We start from the raw sequence: 27,114 nt of genomic DNA, 5'->3' as shown, positions 1-27,114 counted from the left end.
CTCCTGAAAACCACTGAAAACCTTACTAGACAACTGGCTGAAGACATGATGCATAAAGATCAAGGACGTTGAAATATAATTAGTATTAGGGACATAAAATTGCCTTGATTTTTAAAAATTGCCTCAAGATTTTCACCAGAAGGGATCCCTGGGTGGCTCAGCGGTTTAGCGCCTGCTTTTGGCCCAGGGCCTGATCCTGGAGATCCAGGATCGAATCCCACATCGGGCTCCCTGCATGGAGCCTGCTTCTCCCTCTGCCTGTGTCTCTGCCTCTCTCTCTCTCTCTCTCTCTCTCTGTGTGTGTCTCATGAATAAATAAATAAAACCTATAAAAAAAAAAAGATTTTCACCAGAAGTGTAAGTTGCCTATATAAACTCTAAATTAATTTATGTCTAGTTTGGCTTTCACACATTGAGAATAGAGACTGCCTCTACCCCTCTGCCTTATTTGTGAGATACTTGCAAGAGCTGCCCTAAATCATTTCTCTGATATAGTTATTTGCGATCAAAAAACTAACCCTACATTTTGAAAGCTTGTACTTTTTAAAAAGCAAAATTCAAGGATTCAAACAAATATAAGCAATTTTTATCCCTCTTTGATGCTACAACATTGTGTTTCACAAAATTTGTTTTGTTTTATTGTGCATCACTTCATGTTGGCTTTCTTTATTTTTTACTTTTTTTATTTATGATAGTCATACAGAGAGAGAGAGAGAGAGAGGCAGAGACACAGACAGAGAGAAGCAGGCTCCATGCACTGGGAGCCCGAGGTGGGACTCGATCCCGGGTCTCCAGGATCACGACCCGGGCCAAAGGCAGGCGCTAAACCGCTAGGCCACCCAGGGATTCCTATGTTGGCTTTTTATGCTGGGGTCTTTGTCTGGTTTTTTTTTTGGTGGGGGGGGGGGGGTTGTTGTTGTTTGCATATCCAAGTGCCACACGTATCCTATTATTTGCTAAAATGTTTTTCTTTAAAATATTTATCTTGAGGGATACCTGGGTGGCTCAACGGTTTAGCACCTGCCTTCAGCTCAGGGCATGATCCTGGAGACCCAGGATCGAGTCCCACTCAGCTCCCTGCATGGAGCCTGCTTCCCCCTCTGTCTATGTCTCTGCCTCTCTCTTTCTGAGTCTCTCATGAATAAATAAATAAAATCCTAAAAAGAATAAAATATTTATTTTGAAAGGAAATTTTAATTCTACAATACATGTGACTAGTATTTTCAAATACCCTTAAAATAAACATGTAACATGTAAACCATAAAATTTCATCTTTGCTTCACCTAATGTCATGTCCCATACAAAAAGAGGTAGGTCTATCGGACTTGAAAATAACACTGTAATACAGTTTCTCCTAAAACCAAAGACAAAAAACAACAAAAATAAATAAATAAATAAATAAATACATACATACAATGTGCCATCTTAAAAGGTATCAGAAAATGTTTTTTCTTATGTAATTAAAATAAATTTAATACTGTAAGACTATTAAATGGAATAATGTCCATATTGATGTATATATATATGATCATCTTAAATATTCATAATTTGTTTTTTGAATGTTTTCAATTTATTTAAAACAAACATTTTAATACAATTTTTAATAAAATAGGGCATCTGGGTGGCTCAGTCAGTTGAGCATCTGCCTTCAGCTCAGGTTATGATCCCAGGGTCCTAGGATAGAGCCTCGCATCAGGCTCCCTGCTCAATGAGGAGTCTGCTTCTCTCTCTCCCTCTGGCCCTCCCCCTGCTCATGCTCTCTCTCTCTCTGTGTGTCAAATAAATAAATACAATCTTTAAAAAAAACAATTTAAAAATAGGCTTATGTAAAATAAAATATATGTCAACACTTTTTTGTATATCACACAAATGATGAAATTATTTTTTAAATTCCTTAGGGGTTCACGAGATTGCTTAATACTGTGAAACAGGCTTTCAGGACAAGAAATGTTGGGAAACTCTGCTCGAGGTCGATACTTCACCAACTTGTTCCTGAGCCTGGGATAAGATTTGATTTATTCCCTATTTTTCTACCTCTTTGAAGAATGTTGTCTTACCATTTCTAGGCATCGTTCCCTCAGAGAAGTTCATGCAAGGCTGGGTAGGTATTAAGTATTCAATAAATAATTCAATTGATTATTTTCTATTTAAGGAAGCTCTACCTTGTTCTAGAAAGGATTTAAAACTACAATGGAATAAAATTGGATTTCAGACATATACACGCACTCACATACACACACTCATCACAGACTCTGGCATAAACACACAGGCTTTTCAAAACATGCAAATTACCAATACATATGCCTGTTTCTATCAAAAATTTTACATCCAAAGCCCATCTTGAAACAAGCTGCAGAATATTGATGACACTTAAAGCTGAGTGATGTGCTCATGCGAGTTCACTATATTATTCTTTTTATTTTTATATGTTACATAAACTTCCACAATTAAAAGTGAAAAATAGGAGTGCCAGTGGCTCAGTTGTTAAGCGTCTGCCTTGGGCTCAGGTCATGATCCCTGGATCCTGGGATTGAGCCCAGTGAGAGGCTCCTTGCTCAGTGGGGAGTCTGCTTCTCCCTCTGTCTCTGCCCCTGCTTGTGCTCTCTCCCTCTCTCCTAGATAAATAAATACTTTTTTTAAGTAAAAAATAAAATAAGTAAAGGATTATTTTATATTTTAGAAGAAAACAATTGTCTTTATGTAGTATACCTCTTAAAAGCACTATTAGAAGTCTTAACCAAAATTCAGTGTTAAAACTCAAAACACAGCTATAATGTGAAAAAGTCACCATTCACATGATTAATAGCCAAACCTTCTTTGCCAACAGGATGCTGCAACTGCTTTATTGAACAAGAGGACTGCAGTGTTTCACAGGCACATTTAAGTAGATTAAATGTCATTTTTAAACCTTTACTGCCCAAACCTCCACCAATAACTTGAAGACTAAGTGTCATATTTTGAAATGGAAATAGCTTTCAGGAGCCTTCTTTAGCTTGTCTTGGTCAGACAGAAACAAAGTCTCCAATGATCATCTGAAATTATTTTTTTTTTCCATGAGAAAAATAAAGGAATGTTTAAAAACTCCCTCGTTAAAGTTGGGTTCTAAGGCAACAACATACCAAAATTAATTTTTGCTAAATCTGTGATTTAAAAACTAGCCCAAAAAAAAAAACAAAAAAAAAAAAACAAAAAAAAAAAAAAACAAAAAAAAAAAATAAATAAAAACTAGCCCAAGCTTTTGTGCCAAAGGACAGAAAAAAAAGAAGGTTAAAAAGAAAAAAAAGCCTTATTACTTGCTACCTTTTACCACTTTCCTCTCCCACACAAAACAAACAAAAAAAGGACACAGAAAGGAGGAGATGGGGAGAAAGGACAGAGATTAGTCTTAATTTTTACAGTAAAGTGGAAGATTGAGGCAATTATTGCAGATAACCTTTTGACATTCTATCATACTACTCTTACTAATTATTACTATAAGAAGAATATTGCATAACCACCGTAGTGTCCAAAACTGTACTAGGTACTTTTCATGTATTATCTCATTTAATTTGCACATCAACTCTGCCAGGTAGGGTACTCTCAGAGCCAACTTGCATTGATGATGCTGAAGCTCAGAGAAATTCCCCTGAGGTTATGCAGCTGTATGCGGGGTTTTTTTGACTCCACAATGATTGTCAGAGCCAAAATTCCAATTTTATCCAACCGAATCCAAGCTAACAAGGTTTAACAACATGAATCAGCCACCTAGCTTCAGTGAAAAGGAGCAATTTACAGTCTTAAAACCCATGGCATCCGCTTGCGATGATGCTGACTCACAGATATTTAACTTCACTCTGCCTATTTAAAGACCAGAACCATCCATCGACATGTTTTATTTGTCCACAAAATCTATGAACAATTTATCCCTGACTCATACATTAATCATGTGGTTTTCCATGTGTCCCCATGATTTTAATGTTTTATTCGCTCAAAACTTTAGTGTCCTGTTAAAGTGATGTTAGATCATGTGTGTGCCCTTGGCAAAACCATCTGAAGTTTAAATAAATGTTAACACAATTATTCATTGAATTAGCCAATCCATAACACCTATATTATAATCCCAACTCATCTCCCTTAGGATCTAAGACACAAAATATAGGAAATAATGATTCAACAAGTTAAGACTAGTGTTCTTACAGACATTTCTAATCAAATTTGAATAAAAAGATAAAAACTACTTGTTGATAAGAATTGCCAAATACATTTCTATAACCAAAATACCATTGTTAGATATAAATTCTGTTAAAAAAAAAAAACAACCCAATTTGTGGAAGACAATTGGTATTCTAAAACCTTCAAGAGAGCAATATTTACTTTTTCTAATCGTTGAGTAGAAAAAGTTATACTTCAGTGAATGATTAACAAGAGTTTAAATAAATGTAATTATAAATGTTCAGAGAATAACATTGTGATCATATTTAAACAGCTTGATTTGAAACAGACTCTCTCATAGAAAATACGGCCCAGCTGGAGATTGGAAAATACTATAAGCAGTGAAGCAGTGCTAGATATGATGCAAGAAATGAACTGAGGAAACCTTTACATTAGCTTACAGTGTAAACTAAGTCATTTAATTGTATATCAAATTATTGTATATAAAAAATCTTATTGAGAAAACTCAAAACTCATTTAGTCTATATTCAAAGAAGAGGGAATCATTAAACCATTGAACATGAAGGATTGTGTTGCTGAAAATTAGTAGGAAGGCTGAGAAAAGACCCGAACCTTCTAACTTACTAACCAGGAAAGAGTGAATCAGAGAAGTAATTAAAATGGCTGTTGGCTGATCTACCTGAAAATGTTGGAAGTGACTCTTGAGAATGGAGAAAACCAGATCTTTTAGTATTGGGGGCAGTATATTGATTGGTTGGTTCTTCATAGTGTCATATCTTGGCCAGAATTATGTGACTGAGTCTTTAAAAAGAGACCTAGTGTTTACTGTTATCAGTTCTTTTGTGTTAATCACGTATGTATCGTACGTCTTCTGCCCCTACCTTTGATTATCAACATATTATTGTGGAGTAAGAAGTCATTCTTTAATATATAGTGAAATCTAGAATAACTGAACTTTTTCTTTCAGTTTCTGTTTTTTCCTTTGAGATTTTTGGAACTTTGGAAAAACTGAAGAGTAACTACATACAACAATTAAATCCACTGACAGAAACCATTTGTTTCAACCAATTCTCCTGACTTTCGTAAATTACAAAAATAGTGCATTTTTACTGCAAAACATTCAAACAATATAGAAAGACATAAAGTAAAAAATGAACAGTCTCCTTTTTCCTTACTCCCTGACCCCGTACACCGGAAGTAACAACTGCTAGCAGCTTATTCAATGTCCAAATACTTTTCTATGTGTATATGAACACATACATATAGTCACTTTTCTTTACAAAATTTACATCATATTATGACATTACATTTTGATTATTGTCTCTGATTAATTGAAATGCAAAAGTATTCTGCTTCTATCTACATATATTTGTACTTCTCTTTCCTACTAGAGATTATAGTTCATCTGAAAGCAGGAGTTATCTTATTAACTTTTTTCCTCAATGCCTACCAAAGTGCCTTGTGTTTATTAAATAAGTATTTGTAGACTTGAATTTAAGCAATTAATCAATGAGAATGAATGAAGAGAGCAGAACCTCATAATGGCTGTGGGTGGAAGGAAAGAGATAAAATGATTCGTTGAAACTTGCTTTTGCTGATGTGTGTAATTCCTATAGGGGAAAAAGAAATTAAACAGAAGGTAAAAAAACAAAAAACAAAACAAAACAAAAAACAAAAACAGAAGGTAATGCTGATGAATTCTCAGTTTGACTGGGTACTAATATGGTGCCCCAGCTGGTGAGTCTGGATGAAGGCATAATCAAAGCCACCACTCCCGGCTACCCTCTTTCTCTTGAGTATTGCTGGGACCCAAAAACTGTCACATGGCTTTCACAATGTCCTGGTGCCTTGTCTGTAACATACCCCTTACATTGTCTCTGCCTGTTCAGTCACCTTTGAGTCTAAGGCATAAAAGTATGTTTCTTTTTTTTTTTTTTTTTTTAAGATTTTATTGGGGATCCCTGGATGGCTCGGTGGTTTAGCGCCTGCCTTTGGCCCAGGGCGCGATCCTGGAGTCTCGGGATCGAGTCCCACGTTGGGCTCCCGGCATGGAGCCTGCTTCTCCCTTCTGTGTCTCTGCCTCTCTCTTTCTCTCTCTGTATATCATAAATAAATAAATAAATCTTTAAAAAAAAAAGATTTTATTTATTTATTCATGAGAGACACAGAGAAAGGGGCAGAGACACAGGCAGAGGGAGAAGCAGGCTCCATGCAGGAGCCGGACGTGGGACTCGATCCCGGGTCTCCAAGATCAGGCCCTGGGCCAAAGGCGGTGCTAAACCACTGAGCCACCTGGACTGCCTAAAAGTATGTTTCAAAGCCATATAAATGAATGTGTGTAATGTCCTGGAAATGACAGTGACTGAGAAAGCAGAAAGACTTACTCTTCTTTTTATACAATTTTTTTAAAGATCTTATTTATTTGAGAGAGGGAGAGTATGAGAGAGAGAGAGAGATCACAAGCAGCAGGGAGGGGTAGATGGAGAATTAGACTTCTTGCTGATCAGGGACCCCCAATGCGGGGCTCAATCCCAGGACCCTGGGATCATGACCTGAGCTGAAGGCAGATGCTTAACCCACTGAACCACCCAGGCTCCCCTGAAAGATTTAGTTCTAATTCTGGTTTTTCCACTGAGACTTTGAGCAAGTCACTTATTTCTTGGGCTTCAGCATCTCATCTATAAATAGGAGATTTTTGAAGAATGGATCAAGTGGCCTCTAAGGTCCATCTTCTACCCCTAGTTATCATCAGTCAAGAGCACAGGACCTAGAGCAATACAGCATGGGCTTGACTTAGTTTGTGAAACTAGGCAAGTGAATAACTTAGCCTTCTACCCCTTCATCTCCTCTGCTCTAGAGTGGGAATGCTAATAGCACCTATCTTAATTCTCCAAAATGGGATTAAATGAGGTAATACACGGGAAGCACTTAGAAGAGTGCTCAGCACATGTGGCACTAGATATGTGTTAGTTCTTATTACTATTTATATTACTAATTTTCCATGGTTCTGTAATTTGATCAGTGTTCTAATTGATCATGAAAGTCACTCATTTTTAAGATCATTTAATTGATTTGTTTGAAAATTGTGCTGTGAAGGGACACCTGGAAGGTTTAGTCAGTTGAACAGCCAACTTCATTTTGGCTCAGGTCATGATCTTGGGCTCCTGGGATGAAGCCCTGATTCAGAGAAGTCTCCTTAAGATTCTCTCCCTTTCTCTTTGCCCCTTCCCCCAGTCATGTGTGCTCTCTCTCAAATAAATAAATAAATAAATAAATAAATTCTCTAAAAAAGAAAGAGAGAATGAGAAAGAAAATTGTGCTGTGCTGAATGCTATACAACGACAGCCTCCTTCCCTTTTTGGTCTAACATTCACAATGGTGTAAAGATCTCAATCCTCAATCAAGATGGTCAAGCATGGGCAGCCCGGGTGGCCCAGTGGTTTAGCGCTGCCTTCAGCCCAGGGCCTGATTCTGGAGACCCAGAATCAAGTCCCATGTCAGGATCCCTGCATGGAGCCTGCTTCTCCCTCTGCCTGTATCTCTCTGTCTCTCTCTCTCTGCCTCTCATGAATAAATAAATAAATAAAATCTTAAAAAAAAAAAAAAAAAAAAAAAAAAGATGGTCAAGCATGTGGAAGTGGCCCCTAAGGATTCATTTAGCCTCTGACACCAGTAAGGACAATATCTAATGCCAATTTTGCTGGTTCTAGGAAAGGGGCCCAGGGAATTACACACAAGTGTTCTCTGCTGTGCTAGGCACTTGGACAACTACATGGCTTTCTGAAAACCCCAAATTTCCTGGCAAGTCCTCCTTGACCTTTCTAGGTGATCTAGAATTTCAGACATACATGGATATTTTCTCCTCAGCATTTGAGAATAGGCAACTATCTATCACTAATTCTATCACTGGTTAGTTTTTTTTTATCAATTATAATCAAGTACAGCAGAAATTTATTTAAAATATAATTTTAGGGTAACTTGGATGGCTCATTCAGTTAAACATCTGCTTTTGGCTCAGGTCATGATCTTGGGATCCTGGGATTGAGCCCTGCATCAGGCTCCCTGCTCAGTGGGGAGCCTGCTTCTCACTCTCCCTCTGTCCCTCATCCCCACTCGTGCTATCTCTCTCTCTCTCTCTCTCTCTCTCTCTCTGCTCTCTCTCAAATAAATAAGTAAAATCTTTAAAGAAAATAAAATAAAACATAATTTTAAAATAGTATGTTGTGGTTCATGTCAAATGGTCCCCAACTGCTTCAAAATTTAGGACTGATGGACATAAAGAAACCAGGATGGTTTAGTAAAGTGATCTGAGAGGCCTGGGTTCAGATGCTACCCTTACCAGTGCTCAGCCTCTGTGAACTTCAATTTCTTCTCTAAAATGGAAAAAATAGCTCTGCAGGGGCTGTGCTATCAACAACGTATGTGAGATGACAGCTAACTAGGTGATCCATAGTGGGCATTCATTCAGCAAGTACTCTGTGACAGGCTCTTCACAGGCATCTGTATGTACAACGGTCAGCAAAATAGATACAGTTTCTGCCCCCAAGAAGCTGGTAGGCCAGGCACAGTTCTGCAATCCATGGGCCTGAGATGTACAATCCGGGGGACCTTCTGTAAGATAAAAAAAAAAAAAAAATTATGGATGCAAAGTTAGTACAAAAGTGAACATTTATTTGGAATGAGAAAAATATTACAACAGATTACTGTAATCTTAGAGATTCATATTCCTTCTTTTCTGAGGTCTCTTTGGAAATTCATCAGCAATACTTTTCTAGAAATGCTTCTAAATGTAACCAGCTTCCAACCCACCTAGAACATTTTATAGGGACCCATGCAAGTGAGGAGTCCTAAGGCTTCCGCTTCCTTCAGTTCCGGGAAATCTGCCTTTGTTGCCAGGCCTAAAACTAGTAGGTTTTATTTTTGTTATTGTAATAACTGTATTATTTGTAATTTCCAGAGTGGTTTCTACATGGACTGTCTTTAACTCTTCATTCCTAAATCCTGAGGAAAGGCTTCATGTCCCTCACCCAGGCCATTTTAGCTTCATTTATACTCTGAGATATGCTCCTTTTGCATGAAAAAATTACTAACAGGATCCCAATTGTTAATGTAATAATAACAGGAAGCTTAAAATAGCATTCCAACCTCTGCAGAGTTGGCATGCAAATGTTCTTCTTGGGCAAGGAAATTGAACTTCAGTTAAGCATCAATTTGCTAATATTGATTTCTTAAAGCTCCCTTCTAATATCTGGGGAAACCCACAGATGCTTCACTTAATTAATTATAAGCTTTATTCTAGACTTTTTTTTCCCCTCTGTGTTGCCAGGTTTAGACTCTGATTCAAGCATTAGTTGAATTTACTAATATTATCATTGAAATTAGGATTCTATAAGAATATTAAAGCCATTTTTTGAAGGAACAAATATATTAGAGTTTAGTTTTTACATGATTCCTATAGGGAAACCCTGAAACTATACAAATTGATAACAAGCAAAGATTTGTTATAATCATTTGAAAATATGATGATGAAAAGAAAAAAAGAGGGGGCACCTGGGTGGCTCAGTCAGTTGAGCGACAGCCTTGGGCTCAGGTCATGATCCCAGGGTCCTGGGATGGAGCCCTGCATGGGCTCTCTGCCCAGGAGGGACCCTCTTCTTCCTCTCCCTCTGTTCTTCCCTCTGCTTGTGCTCTCTCACTCACTCTTTCTCTCTGAAATAAATAAAAGCTTTTTTTAAAAAAGAATATAAGAAGAAAACTCATTAAAACAAATAGCTCATTACTGAGCTATTCCAACTATAGAAAACATGAATTTGAGGGATGCCTGGGTGGCTCAGTTGATTAAGCATCTGCCTTTGGCTCAGGTCATGATCCTGGGGTCCTGGGATAAAGCCCAGAGTCCTGGGTTCCCTACTTATGGGGAGCCTGCTTCTCCCTTTCCCTCTGTCCCTTCCCCTGCTCATGCTGGCTTGCTCGTGCGCTCTTTCCCGCTCTCATGCACACAAATAAATAAAATCTTTTAAAAAAACACACACACACACATGAGGGGATCCCTGGGTGGCGCAGCGGTTTGGCGCCTGCCTTTGGCCCAGGGCGCGATCCTGGAGACCCGGGATCGAGTCCCACGTCGGGCTCCCGGTGCATGGAGCCTGCTTCTCCCTCTCCCTCTGCCTATGTCTCTGCCTCTCTCTCTCTCTCTCTCTCTCTCTCTGTGACTATCATAAATAAATAAAAATTTGAAAAAATTTAAAAAAAAACGTGAATTTGAGCCATTAAAAATAGGATAGGTAAAAATTTTCTTTATGAAAGGTGGGAACTTTTATTAATATTTAAGCTGCCTCCTAAGACAGATGAGGGTAAGATACTGTTTCCAAGAATTTCAAGATTCAAAAAAAATTTTTTTAAATAACAGTCATATATTTTATTTTATTTTTTTAAAGATTTTACTTTTATGTTATCTCTATAGCCAACATGGGGCTCAAGCTCACAATCCCAAGATCAAGAGTCACATACTCCACCAACTAAGCCAGGTACCCCCACATATTTTTAATGAAATAATAGTCATATATTTTTTATCAATGAACAGTAAAAGTTTGCATACCTTAAGCCCTCAATAAATATTTGTGGAATGCAGAATGAAGGACAGCAATTTTAATTAACAGAAAACTTGATACTAATATAAAGTGCTAGTAGAAGAAACAAATGAATCAATGAATCAAACTGAAATTATGATTGCTATTATTTTTGGTTTCAGGTGTAGAATTTAGTGATTTATCACTTACATATAACACCCAGTGCTCATCATAACAAGTGCCCTCCTTAATCCCCATCACCCATTTAGTCCATCCCCCACCCAACTCCCTCCATCAACCCTCAGTTTGTTTCCCATAGTTAAGAGTCTCTCATGGTTTGCTTCCCTCTCTCTCTTTTTCTTTACCCTCTGTTCATTTGTTTTGTTTCTTAAATTCCACATCTGAGTGAAAATCATATGGTATTTGACTTTCTCTAACATTTTGCCAGCATAATACACTCAAGCTCCATCCAATCAAACTGAAATTAATCCCAATTCAAATGGACAATGACTAAAATTCAATCAGCTGCAAGAAATAAATGAGAACACACATATCTAGCCATGAAACTCAAGAGGTAGGGAGAGCTAGCTGCAGACCACTCTTCTAGGCCACACAGACTTCCCACCATTGTTTTTCACAGCAAGATAAATTATTTTCAGCTTAGTCTTTTAATGTACTTCAAATTTATATTTGTGTTATCTTCATAGGGTCTTGACATGTTTACCTCTTTCAATTTTCACAACAATTCTCTAGCGTGTTTCTTTTTAGCTAGAATAACAGAGGGAGAACTGAGGCAACTAGGAGGGGATGATTTATCCAAGGTGATAAAGCCAGTTAGCAGTAGGCCCAGTACTAGAGCCTGGGTCTCTTACTTTCAAGACCCTTTCTCCTACAGTAGCATGTAGGTAAATAGCAGTTTCCTGTCGTTCTTGCTAACCATATATCCCCAAATAGACAACCAATGTTTTGAAGCAGTTGGTCAAAGAACACTCACATCAATGGACAAAATGTGTGAAAAGCAATTTGGAACTATGTAAAACAATTTTGAAAATAGGTAGCCCATGCCTGGGATTAACAGAAGGAAAGAATCCAAACAAATTAAAAGTTATATTCCAAAGTTAGATATTACGACATTATTTATGATGGGGGGAAAAAAGAGAGGAAGGAAGGAAGGAAAGAAAAACAAGCTAATGCATATCAAAAGAGACATAACTAAGTAAACCATATTTCATCAAATTGGTGAATGGTTATGAAGACTAGGAAGATGGAAAATGCTCAAAGTGATTTTAGCTGGGAAATATATTTGGAAAAATTGGAAGGGAACACAGAAATATGAAAACAGTTTGCTCTGATTGTGGAGTTTTAAAATAAATTTTATAAAATAAAATAAATTTTCTCTAACGGTTTTTATTTAAGACTTTATGAAATAACTTTAACCATAAAAAAGTTTATAGTTCACATGAAGGTATTTCAACCTCAATGTGACTAAAATCATACACAGATGTGGAAATTTAGCTTTCGACAAATGTTTGGGGCTTTCTTAAAAACAGGCGCCTGTGATGTGTGAGGTTTGTTCATCTGTCTTCAACCCCTGTTGTCCACAGGGTCCCACATGTCTTCCTGACCTCTGACCCCGTCTTCACTTTGTTTCTAAAGTCATGCCCACTATCTTATTTGCTTCCTATCATTCATAGAACTTATCTGAGTCTGGTCTTCTAGGCATCAAAGAAGCTACTACGTTAGACTAGAGGAGGGAACAGAACGAGATATTAGGCCCCTGGCTGTTTCTCAATGACATCAGGCCCTGATAGCTGGCTTGGAAAGAAAAAGCTGCTGACTTCCCCTTTAAGCTACTGAATCTACTGAATCTAAAGAACAAAGGTTGAAGCTCCCTTAAATCAATCATTCCAAAGGTAGATGGCCTTGTACAAGATAGAGGGTAACCTTGAAAATCGCACAAGGACTGTTGTGCAAGGTTGCAGAGCCCGGGCCACACTTCTGCACCCCATTTTAGTTTTCCCAGTAGACCTCCTTCATGAGTGTCAGACCAAAGGACACCCCTAGATATCTCTCTTACATCTAGATTTATATCCAACTCATACCTCGAAGCAATACTTTTTACCTTGTTACTTGGCAAACAGGATCAAGTTATAACCATAAGTGCCACACAAAGAACCTCCCCCACATTCCCCACATAAGCATGGAGAGGCTGTCTTCAGGCCAGAGCACAGATAACCTTAGATACCTTGATAGCCTATGCAAACAGCAGCAAAGGTGAAAGAGACACTGTGGAATACGAAGGTCACCTTGGGGCATGACAACACATATCTATATATAGATATATATAGATATCTCCAGAAAACTTGCTTGGAAGGGAATTGCAAATCTGTGTATCTGTTGTCCTCCAAGCTATCCTATTTCTCATTAAAATGCTGACCTAGGGATGCCTGGGTGCCTCAGTGGCTGGGCGCCTCCCTTTGGCCCAGGGAGTGATCCTGGAATCCAGGGATCGAGCCCCACCATGGAGCCTGCTTCTTCCTCTGCCTGTGTCTCTACCTCTCTGTCTCTCATGAATAAATAAATAAAATCTTTAAAAATAAAATAAAATAAAATGCTGACATAACCAAGATTTTATCAATGCTTAGGTCATCTTTCATATACTCACTGAAATAGGTATTAGATCATCTATCTTAAAGAAATTCCCCTCTCCTTTTTTTGTTCCTCTGAGGACTGATTTAATAAATGTATACTGATTCCATCTTTCTCTTTAGTTTCTGACGGCATCGTAGTTGTGAGGCAACTTATTGTGACTTGGAATCTTGTGTGTCCAGGGCTTTAGAGTTTACACATCAGAGGGGCACAACAGCCCTGAAGAGATGTACTGATCACTGTGGTGTTTGTGAATGAAATTACAGAGGATAGCAAAGGATTAAAAGAGAGATTGGAATAAAGCAAAGAATGCTGCCTTTGAATTCTAGTCATGCATGATTGCTTTTGTAGCAAATCAGAAGGAAAAAAAAAAAAAGGAAGAAAGAAAAGGGAGCAGCTTTCAAGTCTCTCTATTGTTATTTCAGCTCCAGAAAAGCCTAGAAAGAGCACCTAAGACCATTTCAGGTGAAGTCTGTCCCAGACTCCCTCTGTGTTTCCTTCCAGAAGCCGGAACTCAGGTTCTGGATTAGGGAGAAGGCCACAGCCTAAATACTTCTCTAGTAGAAGAACATCCTGGAGAATGTTTGAGTGCTGAATGATTCCAGGATCTTCCAGTGAAAATTGAGCAAGGACAAGTGGAATAGTGGTAATACTTCAAAGCATCTACTCCTTCAGAAAATCTTTCAGGGAAGGATTTAAATTAGCTATTGCATAAAGCAAGGAGGCATCTGTTCTGGAATCCTTACCTCTTAGGGTAACACCTATCTCTCCCCATCCTAACACAATTTAGGGAACTTTTCAGTGTCCACAGAATCTATTAGTTTTTTGTTCTGTTTTTTTTTTTTTAATTTTTATTTATTTATGATAGTCACAGAGAGAGAGAGAGGCAGAGACATGGGCAGAAGGAGAAGCAGGCTCCATGCACCAGGAGCCCGACGTGGGATTCAATCCCGGGTCTCCAGGATTGCGCCCTGGGCCAAAGGCAGGCGCCAAACCGCTGCGCCACCCAGGGATCCCCCCTTTTTTTTTTAAGATTTATTTGAGAGAGAGAGAGAGCATGGGTGGGGAGAGGCAAAGGGAGAAGGAGACAGGCAGGCTCTTGGAGCGGGAAGCTGGTTGTGGGGCTCCATTCCAGGACCCCAAGATCATGACCTGAGCCAAAATCAAGCTTCAGACGCTCAACTGACTGAGCAACCCAGGATCTATGAGGTTTGAACCATTGTTCAGATATGATTGTTTTTGGCCTACAAAAAGGCATTTCAGATCATTCAACCCAGTACAAAATACAGCTCTAATGAGCAAAAGACAAACTAAGAAACAAAACGGAAAGCAGATATTGTGAGTTAAAAATAGTAAGGGTTTGTTCACTTGTTTTAGAAACACCTAAACAGAGGAGGAATTGGGACACCTTGGAAGAGATGTCAGGAGGCAAGCAAGTCTGAGGGGAAGAGATACTGTCACACAGATAAAGGACAATTCTAAGGCTGCCAGGGTCACCAAGTGACCCTGAGCATTAACTGGCCTAGAGTCCTTAATTGTAGGCCTTGATATTGGCTCCCCCTGAAATAGCTCATGACTCTTTACCAAACTTTTAATTATTTTTTCATTTAATGACCTATTTTATGCTGTTTTATACATGTTTTCTTCCACATATTCCATCTTATTTTCTCAATAAGATTATTGGCTCCTGAGGGCACATTTCTGTGCCATTTATTTCAGTCTCTCAGGGCAGATCAAGGCAAACCAAGCACTAAGCTAGTGCTCACTGAGTACCTCTTAAGTAGACTAGAAACCTATCATGAGGCTCTGTTACAAGAAAACCCAACTGGAAATGTAAATTGTGGGAGGACCAATAGCAACGACATGCATCTTTGAGCAGTACCTCCTACATGCTTCATTGTGTGCTACACATTTAATATATATGTTAGCGTCACATCTAACAACTTTACAAAGGGTATTATTATTATTATTATTAACTTCTTTTTACAGCTGAAGATACTAAGAGATTTCAGAAAGGTTAAGTGAATTATCTAAGGCCACATGGTAAGTATCTGAACTTCAAGCCCAAGAGTGCTGAACCCAAAACCCACACTCTTTCCTGCAGGGTATAATCCCTGTCATCCTTTTACAATAGCAGTAATAATAACTGCTATATTAATAATAACAATATTGTTATAAAAGAAGAGTTATAAAAATAAAAGTTATATTAACAATATTAGTGTTATAAAAATAATAGTAACAGTAGTAATAATAATGGATTATATAGGGGTTACTCTGTGCCAGGCACTATTCTAAAGTCCTTTACATGTATTAATTCATTCAATCTTCACAAGCCCAGAAGATGGGATCTATTATTCATTTACAGGACTTGGAGAGTGCATTAACTAGGACTTCTAAGTTAGGGCTAAAAGGAGATTCTGTAGAACAATGAAAGATCATTGCTCTTTGTTTTTTTAAGGAGAGGAAGAAACTCTGTAATCCACACCTTACCTACACTCAGCACCAAGAGGGCGCATGAAAGGAGCCAGGGAAGCTTTGCGCAGTGGCAGTATCGTAGCCAATGAGGTTTATCCGAGGCGCGATTATTGCTAATTGAAAGGAGCCAGGGAGAGCAAAAGTAAGATGGAGTTTGGACCAGGGCTCTTTGCTGGCCCATTGGCAATCCAATAGGAGAGGCTTTACGTTGGAGGCACAGCAGAAGCAGACAGAGAGCAGACTTTGAGATCATTAGGGTTCCCTGACAGCTCTCTGCTGCATCGTGTGCTTCACTAATTTGTCCATGAAAAGACCTTCTACCAGCCAAGTTACAATCCTTGTGAGTTAGGACCATAAAGATTAATGGTATTTTCTTCTTATTAGGCTCATTCGAAAGTTTGGCATAACTACAACACAAATTTCCGCCCATATCAGAAGGGTTTGTTATCAATCACGTTGGGATCCCATTGGATTGAACCAAACAGATCAGAAAACATGATGGATATACTCAAATGTCAACAATCCATGGTTTCAGTGCTCGGGTGGTTTGCCAACCCCATCCATGGGAATGGAGACTATCCAGAAGTGATGAAAAAGAAGTTGCTCTCCACTCTACCCCTTTTCTCTGAAGCAGAGAAGAATGAAGTGAGGGGCACAGCTGACTTCTTTGCCTTTTCCTTTGGACCCAACAATTTCAAGCCCCAGAACACCATGGCTAAAATGGGACAAAATGTGTCACTCAATTTAAGAGAAGTGCTGAATTGGATTAAACTGGAATATGGCAACCCCCGAATCTTGATTGCTGAGAATGGCTGGTTCACAGACAGTCATGTGAAAACAGAAGATACCACTGCCATTTACATGATGAAGAATTTCCTCAACCAGGTTCTTCAAGGTTGGTTGCACATTAGCTCAATTTTTTAAAACTTTGTAATACATATCCTATAGGACACTTAAAGTCATCTTTGAACATATTATTGTTGTTGGGCTTTCCCATTGTGCAATGTTGATAGAATTTTTGTGTTACTCTCATGTCCTTTTTTTTTTTTTTAAATTTATGATAGGCACACAGTGAGAGAGAGAGGCAGAGACACAGGCAGAGGGAGAAGCAGGCTCCATGCACCGGGAGCCCGACGTGGGACTCGATCCCGGGTCTCCAGGATCAGGCCCTGGGCCAAAGGCAGGCACTATACCGCTGCGCCACCCAGGGATCCCTCTCATGTCCTTTTTAAATAAAAGTTTGAAAACAAAATAATACTAGACTGTAGATATACACCCTTGTTGGCAACAAGGTGCTGTATCATTCTTTTTATTTTTATTTTTTAAAGATTTAAAAAATGTATTTATTTATTTGAGATATGGAGGAGCAAGGGGGAAGTGAGAGAGATTCTCAAGCAAATTCCACGCTGAGCATAGAGACTCAGGAAAGGGTTGATCTCTCAAGCCTGAGATCATGACCTGAATCGGGAGTTAGACACTTAACTGACTAAGCCACCCAGTTGCCCTCATGCTCAATCATCCTTTTTAAAAGGACACATGCTACAAGAGATATGTTCCAAAGTTTTCCAACAGTAGTACCTTAGTCTAAGATACTGAAAGCTTTTCTTGAAATTAGGCTCCTTAAAAAGAGCACCTGGATGACCAGTTGGTTGAGCATTCCACTCTTGATATGGATTCAGGTTGTGATCTCAGGGTCCTGGCATGGAGCCCTGTGGAGGTCTATGTGCTCAGTGGGGAGCCTGCTTTTCTCCGTCTCCCTTTCCCTCTGCCCCTCCCCCCACTTGATCTACCTCAAATAAGTAAATAAATAAATCTTTAAAGAAAAAATAAATTGTGCTCTTTTTATTCTATTACATGACTAAATGGTGAAAAGGTCTAAAGAGTGAGCCATGAATGGCAAAATTGAGTAATTTCTATTGCTCCTGGGTGTTTCTCTGACCCCTACTAACCCCCTCATTCCTTTTCCGCTACTCAAGTAGTGACATCTACAGGTGGCTGATTGAAATAATGGAGCAGAAGACAAACTCAAATGATGATGGGTCTGTCCCCTACAGAATTGGGCTCCATTTCACCCGAATATAAAGAAATTCTCAGTAGATCTTTCTAAAAGTTTGTAGCCCTCTTTAGAAGTCGCAAGCCTATGGGTGCCTGGCTGGCCCAGTCAGTAGAGCATGCAACTATTTTTTTTTTTTGAAGATTTTATTTATTCCAGAGAGAGAGAGAGAGAGTAACTGGGATTAGAGCAGGGGGAGAGGAACCAGCAGACTCTGCACTGAGTGTGGAGCCTGTCACAGGGCTCGATCTCAAGACCCTGAGATCACAACCTGAGCTTAAACCAAGAGTCAAATGCTTAACCAACTAAGCCACCCTGGCGCTCCTGAGTATACAGTTCTCGATCTTAGGGTGTTGAGTCCCAGCCCCACATTCGGGATAGAGTTTACTTAAAAACAAATAAACTAATTAACTAATTATAATTTAGAAGTCACAAGCCTAGAGGAAAACACAGGTTCTGCAGGAGTACCTTCAGGGAAGGTCCTCAGGGAGAGCAAGATCTTTTTGCCCCAAACTGTGGGAAGGAGCAGCATGGAACAGCCACGCCCAGCCATGGGCATGTGCACATGGGGGCCTCCAGAGCAAAGGACTCTGCCTAGAGAGCCTTGGCCAAATACCATGCAGTTGGGTAGAAGGGGTATCCATTCCCTAGGTGTTACCATTCCATCTCCCCTGAGGGCCCTACAACACCAAAGGGACTAGAACCAGGGCTTACTGGAATGTATTGATCTCACTAGAATCTCTTGGGCTGGATCTCGCACCTTTTAGGAAAAGAACATCAGTGACAAAAACCCAAAAATGCGGAAGTGATGCATTTCTATGAGAGAATTGGAAGCTTTTAAGAAAAGAAAAATAGTTCTTAATTGATTTAGGTATTTGTTGCTTTTATTGCTGTTGTTGATTCTCATATTTCATTTCTACCCAATTCCTAAAAGTTATTGAATCAGGGGTGCCCGGCTGGCTCAGTCGGTAGAGCATGTGACTCTTGGTCTTGGGGTTGTAAGTTCGAGTCCCACATTCTCGAAAAAAAAAAATAGATCTTTAAAAAATAAGTTATTGAATCGGAGTTTTCAAAGATCCTGAAAGATCTTTTCCAATCTTTTCTGTTAACAAACGAGGTCAATAAATTTGCCCAATAGCACCCTCCCAGGAGCATAGCAGCCCCCTACCTCCTGCCCCTCACCAGTCAGTTCTCTTAAAGCACTATACTATTTCTCCTCATGGACACTCACTTATGGTCATTCTGCAAGCTGATTTTTCAGTCCTTAAAGGGTGGTTTCATAGAAGATAGTTTGTGCACAAATGGGAACTAACCCAAGCTTGCAATGAAAAACTCTTGGTCACGAGCAGACATCTGCCTTGGTCCCAAAGGGTTCTGGGAATTTCTATGCCTTCTGACACAGATTCACACACTAATATTCTCAGGAATATTTTAAAATTGATCTTTTAACTGTGTCTTTTACTTGTTGTGAGTAGGGGGAGAACCATTCTGGATGAAACTGACTGCCGCTTCTCAAGTATAAACATGAATCTTCTATTTTATATAATGAGCCTGTAATTTAGGAAAAAAGTTGGTTTCACAATATGCTCCTGGCAACATGTCCCCTGGCAGATTGTTAGCGAATCATAAACATGAGCAAGAGTGAACATCTCTGCTTTTCTTCCTCTGTGCAGCAATAAGGTTTGACGAAATACAAGTGTTTGGCTACACTGCTTGGTCTCTCCTGGATGGCTTTGAATGGCAGGATGCTTACTCCACTCGCCGAGGATTATTTTATGTGGATTTTAATAGTAAACAAAAAGAAAGAAAGCCCAAGTCTTCGGCATATTACTATAAACAGATCATACAAGAAAATGGTTTTACTTTCAAAGAGTCCACCCCAGATGTGCAGGGTCAGTTTCCCTGTGACTTCTCATGGGGTGTCACCGAATCTGTCCTTAAGGTAAGTGACTGCTTACAAAGTAACCATAAATTGGTGCAAATAGTACACAGTATTTTATTTCCTTTATTCAGTGACAGCTGTCAGACAATAGCAAATATGACTATTTGGAGGTTATAGAGGGGAGTTGGGGTAAGAGGAAGGAAGGTGAGAATCAAGGCTTATGGAGAGCCTTTCATGTGCTAGAATTTATCTTTGGTGATGGAGATGGGAGGCTGCCCTCAAGAAGTATACAGTCTCCAGGGAACTTATAGCTATTTTTGCAAGAGGCATTGGTCAGTAGTATCAAAATTATAAACTTTTTTATATATTTTGTTTTGCCAAAAGCAAATTATTATTAGTGGCCCTTTATTTAAGTGGTTCCTGTTATTTGATAGATTTGAATAATTTGCCTTATGAGGTCCCTATATCCTGGTGGGGACTCCCAAGCCTCATTCGTCACCTTCATCACATGACTTACTTAAATGCCACCTTCTCAATAAGGCTTCCCTCCACTCCAAAAAAATCACAATCCTCTCATTCCCCTTTATTCCTTCCCCCCCCCATATATGCTATTCATCACTATCTAACATACTACTATGTACTTTTCACATGTTTCTTTTGTTCTCTAGCTGTATTGAGATATAACTGACTACCACATTATGTAAGTTTAACAACACATTGACTTGATTCAATTATATATTGCAAAATGAATACCACCATAACAATTCCCATTTCTTTTTGTGGTGAGAACATTTAAGATCTATTCTCTTGGCAACTTTATGTAATACAGCGTCATTACTAATAATCACTATGCTGTGCATCAGATCCTCAGAACTTAATTTTATCACTGGATGTTTGTACCCTTTAACCAATATCTCCCCATGTCCCCCACCTCCACAGCCCCTTGTAACTGCTCTATGGGTTTTTCTTATGTCATTTTTTCACCCTACTAGAATGCAAGCTTTTTCTGCAGAAGGGTGGAGATGCTTGAGGCTTTGCTCCCTGCTGTGTGCCTTACTAGGGCAGCGTCGGGTACATGGACCACTGAGCACCGGCCATGTACCATGCAAAGTGAATTTGTTAAGGCCAACTTTTAGAGCCAGATGAGACCTTAGAGACCTCCTCTTCCAAATCCTTCATTTTACAGATAAGGAAAGTGAGATCTATCATTTCATAAATGAGTCCAAGGTAACATAAGTAGTAGCAGGACTGTAACAGGCATCCCCAAGCCCCCACATTTACAGTGCTCTTTTCAAAATAATAGCAACTATTTTTTAAAGATTTATTTATTCATGAGACACAGAGAGAGAGAGAGAGAGAGAGAGAGAGGCACAGACACAGGCAGAGGGAGAAGCAGGCTCCATTCCATGCAGGGAGCAGGACATGCGACTCCATCCCAGATCTCCAGGACCACACCCTGGCCTGAAGGCGGCGCCGCTGAGCCACCCGGGCTGCCTGCAGCTATTTTTTTAAGTCCTTATTATGTGCCAAGCATATAACTGTTGTATATATGCATATTCTCTCTCCTAAATCTTAAAACCCTCATTTTACAAGCAAGGAAACTGAGGCTTAGGGAGGTTACCTGATTTGTTCAGGGTACCCAGATCTGTCTGCTTCCTGACACCATGCTATAAGACCTCACAATTCCACACTATGGCCTATATTCTAGAAGCATATGGAAAGCCAGCAAGATCTACAAGGGATGAGACCAAACAAAAGGGCTCAAACCATGAATGAATAAAGTTCACATATTATGAATCTCAGTCCCTGTTGATACTTAAACATGATTTGGTAAAGGCTCAAAGATAATATAGGGGGGAAAGATAGAGTAACCTAAATACAGAACTGACTCATCTTCAATTTGTGTCTCCTGTAGAGCCAACTACTTACTCGGTTGCTATCTCTTCCACATGGCAAAGGCAGGCCATCTTTCCCCTACTACTTCAAATGGGTTTATACTTTTTATAATTCCACACCCAACAAAGAAAGATCCCAGGAGAGATAAGAGTTCCTGCCTGTATATGACCCAACCTGCAAGTTTCTGCTTCATCTAAAGACCCACTTGTGCCCCAGTGATTGACACTGTGAATGTCTATCCTACCTGGGGACCCTACCCTACTCCTAGGAGGAAGAGTGAATCACTTGGGTCAGAGGAAAGCAATTCTATGATCAACTAGTTCTGAGTCTCATGCTTATACCTGAAGCCCAGGGAGGCATCAGCTGCCCTTGAACTTGGACTAAGAGTGAGGATGAATTGTTTGCCAAGAAAAATGAGAGTGCTTTTTGAAAACACAGTCAGAGGATGTATGAGTAGATGCCAAAAAGCTAGATGTCCTCTATAGGAAGACTGACAAAATGAAAGTAACACTTAAAAAATATTAGTATATCTACCTATAAACATCCCTATCTTATTTTCCTCCAGCCTCTCAGTATTCTTTTCTCCTCTCACCTTTTGTTTTGAGAAATTTCAACCTAGTGCAATAAACACTCATATTCCCTTCATCTAGATTGACTAATTTTTAGCATGTTGCCACAATTTCTTTATCTCTCTTTTATAAACCAGTGAAAAGTTGCAGACATTATTACACTTCACCCCAAAATATTTCTATTCAAACGTGTCTCCTAAAAATAAGAACATTCTCCTATATCATTATAGTATTATCAAACCCATATTTAATATTGATTCATATCATCTAACATACATTCCATATTCAAATTATCCTAAATGTTCCCAAAATGTCCTTATAAAGATTTTTAGATCAAGAATACAAACAAGGATGACACATTGGTTCTCATTTATCTTCAGCCTCCTTTAATTCAGAATAATTCCCCCAAGTTCATGTTATTATCACTTTTGAAGAGCCCAGAACATTTGATTGGAGAATGTCTCATGTTCTCCATTTCTTTTTTTCTTTATTGTAAAGATAAATAAACTTCTGTAAAGATAAACTTCTGTAAAGATACTACATAGATGAGGTTGTATTTCCCAATATATTGCATCAGGAAGCACGTGTCATTGTTTCATTATGGAAGATGTTATTGTGTTGATGTAGTAGTTACCATATTTCTTGATTAAGGCAGCATTTGCCAGACCTCTTAATTGAAAGGTAACTTTTCCATTTGTAATTAAGACGTAATCTAAAAAAAAAAAAAAACAAGAAGTAATCTGCTGGTTACACTTAGAGACCATATACATATCCTGCTTCCCAACAACATATCACTAATGGTCTTTTTTTTCTTAAGATTTTATTTATTTATTCATGAGAGACACAGAGAGAGACGCAGAGACACAGGCAGAGGGAGAAGCAGGCTCTCTGAAAAGAGCCTGATGCAGGACTCAACCCCAGGACTCCACCCCAGGACTCCAGGATCACAACCTGAGCCAAAGGCAGATGCTCAACCACTGAGCCATCCAGGCGCCCTACTAATGGCCTTAATATTGATTCATAAAATTTACCTGAATGATTACTTTGTAGATTGCAAAATGATGAATTTCTAATTGTTATTCCTTCTATGTATATTAGGTAATTCTTTTAATTTCAATGCATTATATATAATTCATTACTGTAATTGTTTCATTAGTCCTTTTGATGCACAAATTATCTCAAAGGTGGCCAGTGGGACTCCTTCAAACTGCTCCTGTGTGACATTTCCTTTTCAGTGTTTAAGTGCATCCTTATTTTTCTGGCATAAGATGTACCAGCATCACCTCATTCTTTTCCTGCCCCAGATAGGAAAAAGCCATTTCTCCAAGGAGTCCAGGATCCTCTTAGTGGGAAACAGAATTTTAGAACTAAGCTCTTGGGAGCTAGGGTTGAGATCATAGTTCACCATTTCCAACCAGATGTCTAAGCAGATTAATCACACCCACTTCTCAACCGAATGCTTTTTGGAGGTTTTTAAAAGATTTGCATTTGGCTTGCCTTACCTCATAGCAAGATTGCTCTTTGAACATCCTTTCAACATTAAGATGCTCTGAGGTTTCAAAAACTGGGATTGTCAATCTAAGCTAGAAGGATTTTACTCAATTATATGCAGATTTAACTTCATGCTCACATGATCAATGCTCTCTTAGTTTAATGTTCTAGATAACTAGCTGGCAGATGGTAAGTGGGCAGTGATATGGTTTTGTAATTAGACTATGAAGGATGACATATGAGAAAACAATTAGAGGGAAAATATTTACCCAAGGTTAATTACCATTTTTCCAGGTGTATTTAAATTCAGCCATAGGAAGGAAAAGTACTTTAAAACAAGTACAGAACTTTTATTTTTTCTTATTAATTTTGAAGTTGGAAATGTTTCTCTTAAGCCCTTTTCTGTTTTAATTTAGACTCAAGGGCCTAACAGGAAATTATTGCAACCGTGGAAAACCAAACCCAAGTCATGACTACCTTATGTTTGTAGATTGCTTTAGAGTTGACAGAGTGCTTTCCCAGAGTCATTGACTCCTCACAACACACCTGTGCGGTGCGTGAGATTGCTCTGTTACTATACAGAGTTGCCAAATCCGAGTTTCAAGGGGGCAGAATAAGGACAGGAGTCCAGGATTATCTTCTTACTGGGAAGCAGGGTATGACACACCATCAGATCCAAAGTCAATTTGGGAGTTTCCTGGGGATATTTTATATTTTTTTTCCAGTCATAATCCCAGTACCTTGCATAAAGAGGGTGTTTGGTATTTTCCTATTGGATGAACACATGCCGTGTTCTCACAGGCACATGGGTGGGGACAACATAATGATGCATATGTGGTCTCCCTTAGACTTTTCAAATATAAGGTGTTAGAGAGTTGCGTTAGGTACAAGGTAAGGGGTTGTTCCCTACACCATCCCACTGGCCTCTTTTAAGAACTCTGGCTGGGTCAACCAGCCACCTCTAACTCCAAGTTCTGATCTCAGTGAAATCCTTTGCAGCTGGAATTTCAACTTTGCTGTCCATTTATGGGAGGGTTTGGAAGGTCAACCTTCCTTCTAACTAAGCCAAATTTCCAGATGCATTTGCACAGAATCATGTGAGACCCCACTACGTCACTTCAGTTTTTAGGACAAACGAACTAGAAAACCGTTTCTCAGTGTTTTCTGAAAAACAACTTGCCTTGGAAGCCAAGCCGTGGGTGTGGTCCCTTCCCTGTCTTCTGGTCTCCCTGAGAGATTGCAAGAGCTAGATGGGAGGATAATCCAGCAGGCCTCTTGCATGACATCACCAGCGCTGCAAGAACATGCAGGTGGTTAAGGCTCCATGCTTCATTCATTTTCTCTATTGTCAATAAGCAGCACAGTAAGACCGGGGCTCTTCTTCCCCTTCCACGGTGCATGCTAAGGGCCCGTGAGCCGGGTGTGCTTTACCTGAATGTGCTTGTTTTTCACAGCCCAAAGTCGTGGCTTCCTCCCCACAGTTCAGCGACCCTCACCTGTACGTGTGGAATGTGACAGGCAACAGACTGTTGCACCGAGTGGAAGGGGTGAGGCTGAAGACACGGCCGGCTCAATGCACAGATTTTGTCAGCATCAAAAGACAACTTGAGATGTTGGCGAGGATGAACGTCACTCACTACAGGTTTGCTCTGGACTGGCCCTCCATCCTTCCCACCGGCAACCTGTCCACGGTTAACCGACAAGCCCTGAGGTACTACAGGTGTGTGGTCAGCGAGTCGCTGAAGCTCAGCATCTCCCCGATGGTCACGCTGTACTACCCGACCCACGCCCACCTGGGCCTCCCCTCGCCGCTGCTGCACAGCGGGGGCTGGCTGAACGCGTCCACCGCCCGCGCCTTCCAGGACTATGCCGGGCTGTGCTTCCAGGAGCTGGGGGACCTGGTGAAGCTCTGGATCACCATCAATGAGCCCAACCGGCTGAGTGACGTCTACAGCCACACCAGCAGCGACACCTACCGGGCAGCGCACAACCTGCTGATCGCCCACGCCCTGGTGTGGCACCTGTACGACCGGCGGTACCGGCCGGCGCAGCGCGGGGCCGTGTCGCTGTCCCTGCACTCGGACTGGGCGGAGCCCGCCAACCCCTACGCCGACTCGCACTGGAAGGCGGCCGAGCGCTTCCTGCAGTTCGAAATCGCCTGGTTCGCCGAGCCGCTCTTCAAGACCGGGGACTACCCGCCGGCCATGAGGGAGTACATCGCCTCCAAGAACAGGCAGGGGCTCTCGCGCTCCACCCTGCCCCGCTTCACCGACGAGGAGAGGAGGCTGGTCAAAGGCGCCGCCGACTTCTACGCGCTGAGCCACTTCACCACCAGGTTCGTGATGCACGCGCGCCAGAACGGCAGCCGCTACGACGCGGACCGCGACGTCCAGTTCCTGCAGGACATCACCTGCCTGAGCTCCCCCAGCCGCCTGGCCGTCCTGCCCTGGGGGGAGCGCAAGGTGCTCAGGTGGATCCAGAAGAACTACGGAGACGTGGACGTGTACATCACGGCCAGTGGCATCGATGACCAGTCTCTGGAAAATGATGAGCTCAGAAAATACTACTTGGAGAAATACATCCAGGAGGCTCTGAAAGGTGAGGTCCGGGCCCACCCCGGATACCGTGAAATGACATTACCGGCTGAGGTGAACGAAGGAAGGAACGAGGGGAGGAGGTGCGTTAGTGACAGTGCCAGCTCATGAGCGAAAATTGGGCGCGTATAGGCAAGTATTTTTTTTTAAAGATCAAGAAAATGCAAATTACCTGAACTCTCACTCCCCCCAAACAAGCACTGGTAGTATTTTGGATTATTTACTCCCAGTATGCATGCTGGACACTTTTAGTACAAGTGGAAGTTTTTGTATCCAATTTTTTTTTCTCAATATAACATTATAAGTGTTCCACGTTTCTAAAATTGCCTTAATATTATTTTAATGGTTGCTTAAAAGCCCATCATATGAACATATCTTCTTTTTTTTTTTTAAGGGCATCTACATATGCCATGAAGCTTTCCTTTTTTTTTTTTAAGATTTTATTTATTTACTCATGAGAGAGGCAGAGGGAGAAGCAGGCTCCATGCAGGGAGCCCGACGTGGGACTCGATCCCTGGTCTCCAGCATCACACCCCAGGCGGAAGGCAGGCGCTAAACCACTGAGCCACCCGGGCTGCCCATGAACTTATCTTTTAGGCATTTAAGCATTCCTCTGTTTGTTTTTGTTTGTTTGTTTTAAACTAAAAAGCAAGTACCTTTGGATATAAATCTTTCTTCATTTCTAATTATCTTCCTAACAAGACTGCTCACTATGGAATTATTGGGTCAAATGTTATAAACAGCAGTTTCCATCCCCTTCCCAAGCAAGCTATAATTTTTAAAT

General features: G+C 40.2%; 1 protein-coding gene, 1 long non-coding RNA gene and 1 pseudogene across 3 annotated transcripts in view; 2 read left to right on the top strand and 1 right to left on the bottom strand.

Annotated features, from left to right (window-relative positions):
• Positions 1 to 27,114, top strand: part of KLB (klotho beta) — a 36,393-nt gene that overhangs the window by 5,371 nt on the left and 3,908 nt on the right. Inside the window, exons 2-4 of one of the 2 annotated variants that reach the window (XM_077879216.1) lie at positions 16,230 to 16,740; positions 19,572 to 19,840; positions 25,191 to 26,334. In XM_077879216.1, the coding sequence (XP_077735342.1) occupies positions 16,230 to 16,740; positions 19,572 to 19,840; positions 25,191 to 26,334 (1,924 nt within the window). Of the gene's footprint in view, positions 1 to 16,229; positions 16,741 to 19,571; positions 19,841 to 25,190; positions 26,463 to 27,114 lie in introns of both variants that reach the window. The other variant, XM_077879222.1, reaches the window with a different exon arrangement.
• On the top strand, positions 15,902 to 15,969 carry LOC144304137 (U4 spliceosomal RNA; annotated as a pseudogene).
• On the bottom strand, positions 22,609 to 25,886 carry LOC144301991 (uncharacterized). The gene is made up of 3 exons (XR_013368921.1): positions 25,758 to 25,886; positions 24,917 to 25,030; positions 22,609 to 22,957 (listed from the first exon to the last, which is right to left on the bottom strand). It is a non-coding gene; the product is annotated as an uncharacterized LOC144301991 (long non-coding RNA).

The sequence above is a fragment of the Canis aureus genome, chromosome 2 (assembly GCF_053574225.1).
Source record: "Canis aureus isolate CA01 chromosome 2, VMU_Caureus_v.1.0, whole genome shotgun sequence".
Classification (NCBI taxonomy): domain Eukaryota; kingdom Metazoa; phylum Chordata; class Mammalia; order Carnivora; family Canidae; genus Canis; species Canis aureus.
This window is presented reverse-complemented; position numbering and strand designations above follow the sequence as displayed.